The 14,368-nt window shown below is 33.8% G+C and overlaps 1 protein-coding gene across 4 annotated transcripts in view; it reads left to right on the forward strand.

Annotated features, from left to right (window-relative positions):
• Nucleotides 1-14,235, forward strand: part of PHF10 (PHD finger protein 10) — a 15,759-nt gene extending 1,524 nt beyond the window's left edge. The window contains exons 2-12 of one of the 4 annotated variants that reach the window (XM_015827708.2): nucleotides 1,249-1,355; nucleotides 1,853-1,983; nucleotides 3,039-3,122; nucleotides 3,637-3,770; nucleotides 3,874-4,023; nucleotides 5,762-5,871; nucleotides 6,172-6,334; nucleotides 6,621-6,773; nucleotides 12,536-12,644; nucleotides 12,843-13,031; nucleotides 13,477-14,235. In XM_015827708.2, the coding sequence (XP_015683194.1) occupies nucleotides 1,249-1,355; nucleotides 1,853-1,983; nucleotides 3,039-3,122; nucleotides 3,637-3,770; nucleotides 3,874-4,023; nucleotides 5,762-5,871; nucleotides 6,172-6,334; nucleotides 6,621-6,773; nucleotides 12,536-12,644; nucleotides 12,843-13,031; nucleotides 13,477-13,562 (1,416 nt within the window). In that variant the 3' untranslated portion in view covers nucleotides 13,563-14,235. The remainder of the gene's footprint in view (nucleotides 1-1,248; nucleotides 1,356-1,852; nucleotides 1,984-3,038; nucleotides 3,123-3,636; nucleotides 3,771-3,873; nucleotides 4,024-5,761; nucleotides 5,872-6,171; nucleotides 6,335-6,620; nucleotides 6,774-12,535; nucleotides 12,645-12,842; nucleotides 13,032-13,476) is intronic. The other 3 variants (XM_015827710.2, XM_015827709.2, XM_015827711.2) reach the window with 3 other exon arrangements.
• Nucleotides 14,236-14,368: the final 133 nt, after the last annotated feature.

The following is a 14,368-nucleotide window of genomic DNA, read 5'->3' on the forward strand; positions in this document are numbered from 1 at the left end:
GGGGGGTAGATCATTCCAGAGGGCAGGGGCACCCACAGAGAAGGCCCTCCCCCTGGGGGTCGCCAGCCGACATTGCTTGGCCGACGGCACCCTGAGGAGACCCACTCTGTGGGAGCGTACCGGTCTATGGGAGGGAATCTGTGGCAGAAGGCGGTCTCGGAGATAGCCAGGTCCTATGCCATGGAGCGCTTTAAAGGTGGTAACTAACACCTTTAATGTAATGCTGGGAAAGCTATTGTAGCTAGCAACTATTTGTCCTACAGAATATGAAGGTCCCATGCTGATTGATATAAAAAGAAAATAACGCTGGCATCCCCTACCTGGCTATCTGCATTCAAGCATCAAACGTATATATTAAGAAGTCACATTGATTTCAGATTTTTGAAGTTTAAATTGCTTTAGGATCGCCTTCAGAGTTACAGTACTATTTTATTTTTTAAAGTGTGATTCTTAACTATGTGCGAGCCAAGAACTGTCATCGACTTACAACCATTCGTTTAGTGACTGTTCAAAGTTGCAGCGGCACTGAAAAGTGACTTACGACTTTTTCACACTTAACAATTGTTGCAGCATCCCTGGACCAAAATTTGGATGCATGCCAACTGGTTCATATTTATGATGCAGTGTCCTAGTTCATGTGACCCCCTTTTGCGACCTTCTGACAAGCAAAATCAATGGGGAAGACAAATTCACTTAACAGCTATATTACTAAGAACTGCAGTGATTCACTTAACTGTGGCACAAAAGGTCGTAAAATGGGGCAAAGTTCTCTTAGCAACAGAAATTTTGGGCTCAATTGTGGTTGTAAGTCAGGGGTCTTCCATCTTGGCCCCTTTATGACTTGTGGACTTCAACTCCCAGAATTCCTCAGCCAGGCATGCTGGCTGAGGAATTCTGGGAGTTGAAGTCCACAAGTCATAAAGGGGCCAAGATGGAAGACCCCTGTTGTAAGTTGAGGGTTACCTGTAACCAATTCCAACATGCTGTATAGCATTATCAGAGATTCTAGAGTACAGTACCTCTACCTATTAGGTTTGTTGATTTCCCTAAAGATATCATGGCCCTGTGTAACTCCTTGACTTATTTTTTAATTTGATGGATAAAGAGCAGTGAAAAATCCCAGAGTAAGGTGTAGATGTTCACAGTTTCGTTAAGGTTTTCAAATCCAAATACTTCATATTCTTGATAAGTGTGCTCTTGGTCTTGACATTTTGTTGCTCAACACTTGACATTATGGTATCATCTCAGGATGACATAGAAGAAAATTCAAATGATGGCAGCCAACCATCTAAAAGGCGCCGCATGGGCTCAGGAGACAGCTCACGAAGTTGTGAGACTTCAAGTCAAGATCTTAGGTATTGCCGTTTTTAAAAAAGTTGTTCTAGTTTGATATATTGTTTTTTCAACAAAAATAAATGCATGGTCCTTGTTGTTTTATTTACTAGGGTGTTGATGGTATTACAGAAACCTCATGAATTAGAACTGTGAAATGTGCTACCAATATATAAAGATAGCCAGCAGAAGAATTTGAAAAGAGGACATTGATACTTCTTGATAGTTCAAAATGGGGAATAGAAAGTGTATTTTAGAGTAATTAAATCAACCTTATGTTGGGGAAAATAGGAGGAAGATGTATTATGTATATTCAGCATTTTGAGTTACTTACAGAGTAACTAGGCGAAATATCTAATAATAAATGTGTACACGATTTTTCCACTTGAGTGAGCTCAGAAATGATTAAGAATATAGATGTATAAAAGTGTTACTACAGAACACATGGCATTGAATGTGGGTTCTGTTTGGATGGTAGTGCTAAATTCTTATAATTTAATATTTGATTTTCTGTGTTTAGTTTTAGTTATTTTCCAGCTGAAAACCTGATAGAATACAAATGGCCACCCGATGAAACAGGAGAATATTATATGCTTCAAGAACAAGTTAGTGAATACTTGGGGGTAACCTCCTTTAAGCGAAAATATCCAGGTATTCATGTTAAAAATACTTACATGAAATGTAAAAAATATACATACAGTGCAGGCAGGCAGGCTTGTTCACATGTCTTAAAAGTGCCTCCAAGCATATAGATGATCAAATGTCTTAGTGGTTTGTTGCTTTTGTTTGGAAATGCTTGCAGGTGGATCTCTTATATGCATCCAATGACTGCTATCTCCATAACCTTTGGAACCCTTTTGACTTACCCACACTTCACAGATTTGAATTCAATAAATGGCTGCAGTGTAACTCTTTGAACTCTTTCCAAATCTGTTACATCTGGTTAATACACGCCATTAGCACTGAAACAGATAATGTTGAAATAGTGCAGAGTTTCATATCTGCTCTATGCTCAGATGTGAGAGGTTAGCATATGTTTGGAAGTTGTGTGTTTTGTGATAAGAACAAGTCAATATGTTTTATGTTTCAGAGAAAATGCAGTCAATATTAATCCACTCAGGCTTATGCTATTGCTTCTTTAATTCTTTGAAGTCACCCCAATTTGAAATTGGAACTGTCTTGCAGCTCTTTCTTATTTTTATATACATGGATTTGCATGTGTGCTTTAGTTCATGGAAAAGAGCACTAGAACAAACAGCATTGTTTTATTTTTCCCACACACAAACATGTTTCTCAGATTTGGCAGTTGCAATAAGTATGCTATTTCTGGCACTATTTTTGTGGGGTATGGTGTTCCAATCTTAGCTGATTTTAAAAGCTAAGTAGAGTTGGATCTGGTTAGGACCTCATCCTTCCAGGAGGAAAAGCAAGAGCTGTAAGCTAGACTGGGAAGTTAAAAAGAGAACATGAAAGAAGGCACAACAAACCACTTCTGTACTGGAGCCAGGAAAGCTACATACATAGATATATTTATATATTTATGAATTCAGTAAAAACCAAGCTCAATTCAAATGAAACATTACCTTTTCCCCACAGAAGCAGCATTAGCTTTTTAATTCAAGCTTTTGATGGAAATTTAATTTTAATATTATATATTTTGAAATCCTTTTTGTTTTCTTACTATTTTTCCCATTGTTTTCTTGGAGATTTAGAAAGACGAGATCTTTCTCACAAAGAGAAACTTTACCTCAGAGAATTAAATGTCATTACGGAAACACAGTGTACTTTAGGTAAGGACAAAAAAGGCACATGTTGTATCTACCTACTTACCTACCTACTGTATGTATCTATTCATCATATTTATATACCCTCCCAATCTCAGAATAAGTGTCTCTGGGAAATTGTATGTAAGCAATTATATATTTTTGGAAGTTTGTTCTAATAAAATTGTGAAGATCTGAAAAGTATCCTTCAAAAGATTGTTAAATTTAGTTTGTTCCATGATTTAGAGAAAATGCAATTTAAACTCTAATTCCTAGAATATAATATGTTTGCTATTTAGAATGCCGTAAGATAGAAATGGGTTGGGAGGAGTTGGAACAGAATCAATTTAGAAATGTGTTTTCCTTATTGCTTCTCTCCCTCTCCCTCTCCCTCCCTCCCTCTCTCTCCTTATACTAATCTGACAACTTTAGATTGTTACAAGCATCTAAAAAAGGCTAAGCACAAAAGCAAAAATCTTAATTTTATCTTCTTGATTATTTTTTTTTACAAAACCGCTTAATTGTTTTTGATATACTTTAGGTCTAACTGCCTTGCGCAGTGATGAAGTAATTGATCTGATGATTAAAGAATACCCTGCCAAACATGCAGAGTACTCGGTTATACTTCAAGAGAAAGAACGTCAACGAATAACTGACCACTATAAAGAGTATTCTGTAAGTAACTGTTTATGATGATTTTACAAATACAGAGCAATATAATATGTAAGCTATCAAATTTCTTCAGCTTTTGTGAACTAATAGAAATAAATTGTTTCAGCAATTGCAGCAGCAGAATACTCAAAAAGTTGAAGCAAGTAAAGTTCCAGAATATATTAAGAAAGCTGCCAAGAAAGCTGCAGAATTCAACAGCAACTTAAACCGTGAACGAATGGAAGAAAGACGGGCCTATTTTGATTTACAAACACATGTAGGAAGCTTTCATTTTCTTGTTTCAGTTGCTATAAGCATATGCTTATTTGTAATCCGATCTGGGGAAACGTTTTCTGAAAGATCTATGGTAATGTCACACTAGAAAGAAAAAATGCAAGAAGTGCAAACTGTCATGGTTCCGACAGATGAAACTCTTCAAAAGAACTTCAAGGCATTGTTTTCCTTAAAGAATCTTTATTTTGAGTAGCATAACATCGGCACTGCATAATCGAAGCCTAAAATTGAATTCCCCTCCCCTGAGCACAATAGTATCAAAGCACAATTCCCTCCTCCAATTAACAGTCATAAATCACATTCCCCAATTAGCTTGAAGCCGGATTCCTCTTCAGTTTTCCAGCCTGCCAATTCCTTATCAGCTCTTGTTACAATAACCTTGTTTCTCACACTGGGTTTAGTATTGTTATGTCTAGCTGGACTCTCGTTCACATCCCCCCACTCCCAGCATCATCTAACTCTAAAAGCAAAAGGTAAAAGATGGCTACATTTCCATCTGTTGTCAATGCAAAAACATCCGATGTTAGCAGCGTTGACACAAACATTGCATAAACACTAAAGGAACAATAACTAGCAACAATACTAGTAAAGTTGAGTTGTAATTATTTGTGAATATCTACACTATTGTGGACACGAAGTAACATTGGGTTTGATATTTGTGCAACAGTGAAAATGAGTTTTCTTGGAGCAGGAGAAACATTTGAGAAATTTGAGCAAATCATTCCATCAAAGTTGCTATGCTGAACCATGTGACCTCCTTCTAATTGCAAAGCAAGCAAGCTTTGTTCTGCTTTGCAGTTACCGTTCAGAGTTAATTTGTAAGATTTTATTTATTTAGCTTTTTCAAATCAAATATACTCTCCAGACCAGTATATTTTTTCCCCATTTATGTACAATAATGAAATATTGTTCTTCAGATTCGAATCATTGTGAACTCACAGATTGTCTTGATGCTTTCAGCCTGATTGTTAAGTTTCCTTATTTCGAAGCCTAAAACTGAATTATATATATTTTCATTCCCAATCCAATTGTTCAACTTTAGCTTTCAAATGAGATGAAATTAACAGTTATGATCTAGGTTGCCAATGCATTTGAACTATGAATATAGTTTTAGTGTTTTATTTTGTAAGCAGCTATGACAAGATTAAAGAAAATACATTTAAACACAGAAGCCTATAAAAAATACAACCACATTCTGTAAATATATGGTTCTGAATTGTTTATACGAGGGAAGATGAGTGACAATCTCTTTTCTTTCATCTTTTGCCTTCAAGCAAAATGTAATGTCATAAAAATATTGTTTTGATTCCCCTCTTTTAGTATGATTATTTTTATAGCTTGATAGACAAAAATTACTATCCATAATTATCAACCAGAATTTTTAGATACAGGATAGAATTTTACATTACATGTATTAACTATATATTGTCCTATATGACACTATGTGCATTTGCCATATTATTTGATCCAGAACATAAATGCAGACATCTGTGTTTCAGATACTCTAAAATATCTAGAGTTTTAAATCAATTGTGTGATCTAGTATTTGAGGTATAATAGGATCATTCAAACATGTACCTTAAGTTACATGATGTATTGTTAAAGGATGTATGCATGGCAAATCCATGGATATGATATGTATTGAAATATTTCTTGATTATTTAGAAAAGAAATTCAGAAATATGGGCAATGAGCTTCTTATTTTTGTATTAACAATACAGATTATCCAGGTGCCTCAAGGAAAATATAAAATCTTACCTACAGAAAGGACAAAAGTTAGCCCTTATCCAGTGTCTCTCATACCAGGCCAGTTTCAGGAGTACTATAAAAGGTACCAGAAATATGCTGTGATTAAGCTAATGTTGTTTTTTTTTAAATGTTGTTTGTAGTTTTGCTGGCTGGATGTTAGTTCAGGTGTAACATTTGATTCTTAAGACTTGATTAATTTATGTACTCATATAACTGTGTATACTTATTATGTACTGTGTATAAATACACATATTAACATCCTTTAAGCACTTTCTAATATATGGTTAAATTTTGTAAATGACTGCTAAAATACTGAATTTGCTTTGTCACCACATGTATTTCAATTTGAAATGCAAGTTTAAAACTTTTTACTTCACTTTAGATACTCTCCTGATGAACTTCGATATTTGCCACTAAATACAGCTCTTTATGAGCCCCCCTTAGACCCAGATCTGCCTGCGCTGGATAGTGATGGAGATTCAGATGATGTAGAAGAGCGAGCAGATGAAAAGCGGAAAATCAAAGGCAATTCGGTAAACCAAAATGTGCGTGTTCCAGATATATGTTTAATATCAGCAATGAGTGCTGGGTTTTCTATAGTTTGGTCTATTATATACAGTTTATTGGATTTTTATTACGTTTTAGATTCTATTATTATACTTTTTATCATAATGTTTTCTAAATATTTATTTATATACGCTGGGCGGAATCCTCGGGCTTTGTCAGAATATACTAAGAATATATATCAATACACTAAACTAATGAGCGAAGTTTTGTCTTTGCTCCTCCCATGTAAAGAAGCAAAAAAACGGTTTTTCCTTCATGTTACAGGACAACTCATCTGGCAATGTGTCTGAAGGTGAATGCACAGCAGAAAACCAGGAAGAACCTTTGCAGGGAAAACAAAAAACAAGAGAGAGAAATTCTACTCCAAGAAAAGAGGGTTCCAAACGATCTGTATCCAAATCGGTTCCTGGGTACAAGGTAGAAGAAAAAAGCCCCTGACTCAGCTTCTTTACTGATCAGCTTCTCTCCCTGAAATATTTAACTTTGTTTTTCAAAATATTGGAACGTCTGCTTACTATACTTGCTTAGCTGCTCTCCTGTTGTGCATTCCTGTTTGCTTCCTTACTTCCTGTTGCTTTATTTTACCTGGGGCCTTACTGTTACCCTGGCTGTGGAGTGGCTTCTATTTTCTGTACCTAAATGGTTCCTGAGCAATTGCAGCATGAGATCTCATTATTAAGATGGGTTTTCTCCCTCTTTTTTTGCCAGGGTGGAGGAAAATGGCTTTGTTCTCCGGGCTTCAAAAGGTTGATAGTTACATTTCAAATATAACATTGTGTTTTAGCTTAAAATAGCTTGCTGACCAGTATGGACTGGACAAGCACTGTAAAATGCAGCTAGAATATTGTACATACATATTTATATTTTCTTAACTTTTTCCAGATGAAAAGTATGTAATCTGTTTATAATATAATTTGGTGTTGGCAATCTTAAAACAATTCCCCACGTGTAGGAAGTTGGGAGGACGAGATTTGGCTTGAGCCATGTTCGTTTTTTTAGGAAGAAATATTCAGGTAGTCTAATGAAACCCTCACTGTTAGGTGCAGTGAAGGTCACAAGTTGGCCTTGGACTAGGTTCTTTTCCCTATTTCTCTCCTCATTTTATGAAGAATGCCAGAATGAGAAGATAGATGAACTTATTTGAAAGAAGGTTGTGCTAACCTTGTAGAATAGAACCGTGCAACAGGCCATCATTTTGCAGTTTAAAAAGTAGTTTGGGGACAGAGGATTTGGAGAGACGGTGGGCTCCAAGTGAGATACTCTACTGGTATAGTTTTGGTTTTGTACCTCTAAGCAAATGGCACAGAGGGAGTGGTTTAAGCTTACCAGGACTTAAGGATATTTTAAACAGTGATCATTATATAACATCTTTTAATTGTCAGTATTACTGGTGAACTTCAGTTTAGAATTAACTGAAATTTTAGACTGTAATTTTTATTGAGGATAAAGAAAATAAGAAGCTGGAAGCTATTTGTTTACCAATAACATTTGTTTACCAGCAAATTTTGCTTACACAGAATAAGGCATATGTTTACGTGTTTGAAGGGTTATAAGGAGGAAAATTAAGGAATTAGTTCTGTGATCGAAAAAGTGATTAGGTAGTATCAAGCCTGAGAAGTTACATAATGCAAGTAACATGATTTTGAAATATCGTAAGCCATTTTCAAACTACGTAACTTATATATTGAATGTATTACTGAATCATTCAAAGTACAGGACTCCAGTCACTTTTCAGTTAGAATTGAGTAGCTTTCTTTGAAAAAAAAGAAGATTCCAAATACAATTTAACTGCATAAATGCATGATTTCAGATACTTGTACAAAAATATTGAATGCTAGAAACCATTTCTTTTAAGGAGAAGCTTTTTAAGATGATAGAGAAAATGTTTAGTTTTTTTGTAGACATGTCTATTTTTACATAACAGCCTTGCAAAATGTTTTATTTCATTGCAGCTTCAAGTGTGTGCTAGTAATTTATATGATTAACTTATGAAATCCAAAGATGAAGCTTAGGAAAGCATTATAAAATTTTGAACTTGAGGTATTATGTGAGAAAAAACCATGCATATAGCAATGCCTGGCTAGTTTCTTGTGAAGGCACTGTATCAAAAACCAATATACAAGCTTTTGATCGCTAAAGGTAATTTTATTTTATTTTATATTACTAGTTACTGGTTCAAACCCATCCATATATAGTTGATCTATGGAGAAGTACTGAGAATTCTTTAATGCAAATCTTAATGAGGTTAGAATATGAGGATTATCAGGGGCATTTTGGTCCCAAAAACAAAATACAGACTGATTAGAAAATAAAACAGTGCATTTTTTCACTTTAGAGTAGCTAACTCTATGTAAGAACTAGTTTTAAATATCTAATACAATGTATATTATAGAACTAATATAGTATGAACATCTTTATCAGTTATTGACTGCATTTGATACATCATGTGCCTAAATAAGCCTACAAATGGGGATTTAAATATTCCCAGGAACCATTAAAAGTTACAATGATTTTATTGCATAGTAGTCACCCCATATATTAGATTATTTCTCTATTTACATTTTAAAACTAAAATTTAACCGTAAGAGCTTTTAGGAAAGATAAGCAAAATGTTAGTACATATATTGCAAGTATTACAAATGGGTTTCTTATATTTACCTTTTTTCTAAGCAGGCAGGTTGATTTTTATTAATTTGTTAAACCATCTGTCTTTTTTTAATGGGGGCATCATTCCTATTATCCTTCCTCAATAGCTATTGTTCTAAAAGATGAAGGACTGATGACTATAATTGTCATGGCAGTATTCTCAGAGTAAGGGAGAGATCCAGATCTGCATATTTCAGTATAAAACAAGACTGAAGTACAAGTCTGTTAACTGATTATCCCACTCTTTCTTTGCATTCTGTAACTCTCTGATTTATGTTAATTTGCTTAGAAAAGAAGGCAGGCTCGTTTCCAGCCAATGTAATTTCTGGAAATACAGCATGCTTATGTATTTGAGAATAAGCTACAAATTCCATTGGTGTGGTTCAGACATATCATTTTATATCCAATACACAAAGCACAAAGCTTTATTGAAGTGTGAAGATGGAACATGTTCTCCTATTGACTGTTTCTCTTGCTTCAGAGGAGCTTTCTGTCCACTCTTTGCTTCTCCAGCTTTGGAGAAGACTTCTTGGTTTACTTGAATCAGTTTCATGAAAACCAAAAAACTGGCTGAACAAGTCCCGAAGTCACTGAAGCCAGGCATCAAGACTCATTGCCCTTGCTTTATTTAGAACTGACAAGTGAATATGATCTTGGCCGGAATACAGGATTACAGTTTTAGTCTAAAATGATTTTTTGAAGCAGTAGGGTTGAAAATCTTACTATTCTTTTGCTTGTTAACTTGAAAATGACCAAAACATCACTAAATCAGACAGGCAATGTTTTCCAGTGATCCCCCAATATCATTTTTTTTTCTTTTTAGAATCGTTCCTAAATATGAATAGACTTTTTTCCTCATTTCTATAGGAGATACATCCATTTTTGGATGTTCTTTTAAATTAGTATATTGTGACTATTTTATTCCTAGATTTATAGAATAGAGATTTGGGGAAAGCATTATTGTTAAATGCCTCTTGGCTGGTGCAGTACCTAGACTGCACAGAAATAGTAACTGCACTTAACTCAGTACAGGTATAGCAACGGAAAAGTAGTTTTGCATTGGGTGATTGAGAGGCAGCTTGCTGCTTCATACCGTAGCAGTAAGTATGCATACAATAAAAGAAATAGCAAGTGTATTTTCTAATTGTTATCTTGATATAGCTTAAAAACAGTGAACTTTATAGAATGTAGCAGTACAAAAGGTGAATGCTGCAGAATTGGGTTTATTCCTTTCTTTGGGAGGAGCAGGGTATAAAAAGGTATGCAAGTAGGATTAGAATAGTAAATAAAAATATATGTCTGTTTCCACCACGGTTATTTATTATTTTGTAGAGATATTTGTGAATGTTAGACTCCTTTATCATTTCATTATATTTATGTATAAAACAGGTGGACTATGATTTTTTTAAAAAAATAAATAAGCAAAAATATTGAATGCCTCTGTCATCTTTTAAAAAAGAGCTATTTATAAATGCCTTGTGGGTGTTTAAACAAAACTGTGGAGGCCGAGCATACTACATAAAAAATTCTGAAATTAGGCTAATACATAGTAAACACATATTAACTCCTTTGAATTTTATATTTATTTAGTTAATAACTGCAATTTTCTAGAGCTAAATTTATTTTTAATCAGAAGAATTCAAATCTACTCTTGCTTCTCTCAGCATTATTAAAATACTCCAGATAGAGACGTGTATAGCAGTGATGCCTGCACTTTTCATTCTTTCAGCAATTAAATGTTTTTGTTCTTACTTTGATATACTGTTTTTCTGTTAAGAGCAAACTGTTGTTACAATTATTACTTTGTAATTTGTAGCCATTCAGATAAAGTAAGCAACCATCCACCCATGTTTCCATGTTGTCAATGTTATATGAGAAGAAATTGGTATCAGAGTTAGAGGTTGTGTTGGATTCATTTAGTGTCTTTTCCTGCTGGTGCAGGAAATTTACTGTTACAACATGAACAATAGACAACTATTTAAGGCCTAACTCAGCTTAAAAAGTACCTACCTCTGTTCTAGAATTTCACCAGCATCATTTCCTTCATGTTCTGATTTATCAATGTCAAACATTAGTGCTCTCTTCCTCAATATCACATAAAGGCAGGACTTTTGACGTTGAACATAAATGGAGGGAAAACAAAAACGTGCAAACTATATCTTAGTAATAAGATTAAAATTTATTTTATTATAATATATAAATTATTGTACCTGATTTAGTTTTGTTAAATAATTTGTGGCTTTTTACAAATTCAGATATTCAGAGGGCAAAATAATTATTAGGGTAGCATACGTGTGGTTCAGCTACACAATTCAAATGTTATACAAATGTACTTTGTTTTCTGTTACATGTTAAAGTTTTAATTGGAAATGTATCTAAATTTGAAAGAAAAATTGTTCAGTTTTACCCATCTGTTTGATAAATTTTGGCAATTCTTATTACAATAACAATTCAAACAAGCCAAGAGCTGCATATTTAAGGTTAGGAGGCAATTTATTTAAAAGTAATTTGCAAAAATGCTTTCATTATAATTCACATAAAAATTATATTAAGTATCTGGAGTACTTTTGATTCTCCAATGTTACTTGATCAGAGGAACTTGTATTTTTCTCCCTCCAACATTGATCTCAAATCTACACTCTAGGATTCCCCAAAGATGTGGAGCAGTGTTGATGGCAGGAGGGTTTTGGAATTGAAATGACATAACATTCTTTTCAAATGATAGTAGTTGCTCTTACATGCAGAAAAAGCCCTGGTTGACATAATTGGTACAAGATTATGATTAGGGAAGATACTTAAAATTCTAATAATGTTATTACCATGAGATACTCCTTATAATTTTCTCATTTTGTCAGACACAGTCAAACAATTTGTATTGTTTATACAAATTGAAAATATAGATTCAGTTTAGGAAGACATAGTGTAATGGATGCAATCCATGGAACAAATATAGATGTGTAAAATTTGTTTTCTGTGCAGATGTAAAAATTGTTTGCAATTGATATTTGTTGGTCCTTATCCTCACAAAGAAGTACCAATTTCAACTTGTTTGCTTATATCTACATACAATTTTATATCTACATACAATTATTTTTAATCAGTCTTTGCATCAGACAAAAATATACTCAGAATTTTCAGTATATAATTTCTATATTATACTGCATGGATGGCTAATATAATTAACTTAATTTACATTTGAAGAATTATGTGTTAGAGATTTCATACACATTCATCTTACATAAGGAGATTAGAAATTCAATTATCCTTTTGAAATTCATTGATTAGTTGTGATTTTTATGGAATATTATGAGTATTATTATACATTATTATATTATTTCACTTTGCATGTGTTTAAAATAGTCTCTATTCCACTTTTCCATATAATCAATACCTGCCAATTTGTAATCATATCCTGTTCTACACCACCCAGGTTTGATTTATAGAAATTTAAATAACACACGTTTTTGAAAAAAAAAAAAAACCCTGTATCAATTCTTCCGGAATGAATTTATAGCCCTCTTCTACCCTTCCAGCCAAAGGTCATTCCAAATGCTATATGTGGAATTTGTCTGAAGGGTAAGGAGTCCAACAAGAAAGGGAAGTCTGAAGCACTTATACACTGCTCCCAATGTGAAAACAGTGGTAAGTAACAAATCTGCTTTAAACATGTCTATATATTTAAACTGAAACAAAAATAACAATCAAACTACATTTTTGCAGTATCTAAAGTTTAATTAGCACATTTGATACACTGAATTAAAGTAAATTCTGTAAAATCATTTTAGTCTTGTCAGGATCCTTCATATATCCATTCTAGTAATGATACTGGTTTTGATTTAGGACATCCTTCCTGTTTGGATATGTCTGCAGAGCTTGTTGCAATAATTAAGACCTATCCTTGGCAATGTATGGAGTGTAAAACATGCATTATATGCGGGCAGCCTCACCATGAGGAAGAAATGATGTTTTGTGATGTGTGTGATCGTGGCTATCATACATTTTGTGTGGGGCTTGGTGCTATCCCTTCAGGTAATTATATCAATTACACTTGTTCAGAGGCTGAACTAAAATTCAAGATTTAGATTGCTTTTTTTCTTTTGAAAAGATTGCACGTCTAAAAGTTGGGCATTATGTGAAGTGAATACTGATCTTGTGTTAATTATCCATTCTACTGACATTCTGAGTGTAGCTAAATATTTCATTAGTTTATGCTACAGCATCTTAAATTTATTTAGGGGAGTGAATATGAATGTATTATCTTAAATCCAAGTACATTCATTACTGGAATATAATTGAATCACTTTAGTGTAGTGTCTTTTTTAACAGCAGGGCATAAAAACCTAGAGTTACAAATGTAATTTATAAAACAATTTTGCTACTTATTAATATCCCCACTTCCCACATACAGCTACAGTAGCCTTTTTAGACTACTTGGCAATTGGTCTTCTTTTAATTGACAGCTCTAATTTTGTAGGTCGCTGGATTTGTGACTGTTGTGAAAGACAACCCCCAATTCCCAGGGGCAGAGGAAGAAGAGGGAAGAACAGCAAAGAAGGATAACTGCATATTAACTTCATAAAAACTAGTGCTAAACTTGGTGCTACTCTATTTACCACTGTACAAGGAAAAACACCACTCAAAAACAGTTTCACCAAATAAAACTCTTTTTAATTTTAACATGGTGAGGAAGGTTATTCAGTATCTTTTGTTGCATTAAAGACAGAGGTGAACATATCTGTATTCTGTACTTTTATAATTTGTTTTATAGATTCTGTTCTGCATAATAATCATTTTTATAGAAAACCGCAGAGTAATTACTTTTGTCCTCCATCCTATTCAAAGGAAAATATTGATTTATTATTAAATTCAAGAGTATTAGTAGAGTAACAGTTTCTCTAAATCACAAAATAAAACACTTCACTAAGTATACAAGTTTCTTGCATAATCAATTAGCATCTTATTTGTTTGAATATGATGCTATTATTGTGAAATTAAAGTGTATTGTAGGAACCAAGCTTAATTTAAGTCAAGTGGACTCTTGAATAATTCTCATTTCTTTCCATCTACAAGGAATCTCTGGCCATTCCAGCTGTCTAGATAGCTATCACACACTTTAGAACAAAAACACAGAAGCTATCGTTCTACTAATTTCTTATTGATACTCTTGTTTCATTTCTTCTGTATGCTAAGGCCAGAAAATGAGTAAGAAATGCATGCCAAAATCTTAAGAGAGCAACTCAGATTTGGAAACATGGTAGTGTTCCATGCAGTGATAAGGGACTTGCTTTCTAGTATAATGCAGTACGTGGTTGCTAAACAGCTTCTTGAAATTAATGTAGACGTGGCAAAAATTTCAACTTACAGTC

Source organism: Protobothrops mucrosquamatus, unplaced genomic scaffold (genome assembly GCF_001527695.2).
Source record: "Protobothrops mucrosquamatus isolate PMUCROS unplaced genomic scaffold, P.Mucros_1.0 scaffold3893, whole genome shotgun sequence".
In the NCBI taxonomy this organism is placed as follows: domain Eukaryota; kingdom Metazoa; phylum Chordata; class Lepidosauria; order Squamata; family Viperidae; genus Protobothrops; species Protobothrops mucrosquamatus.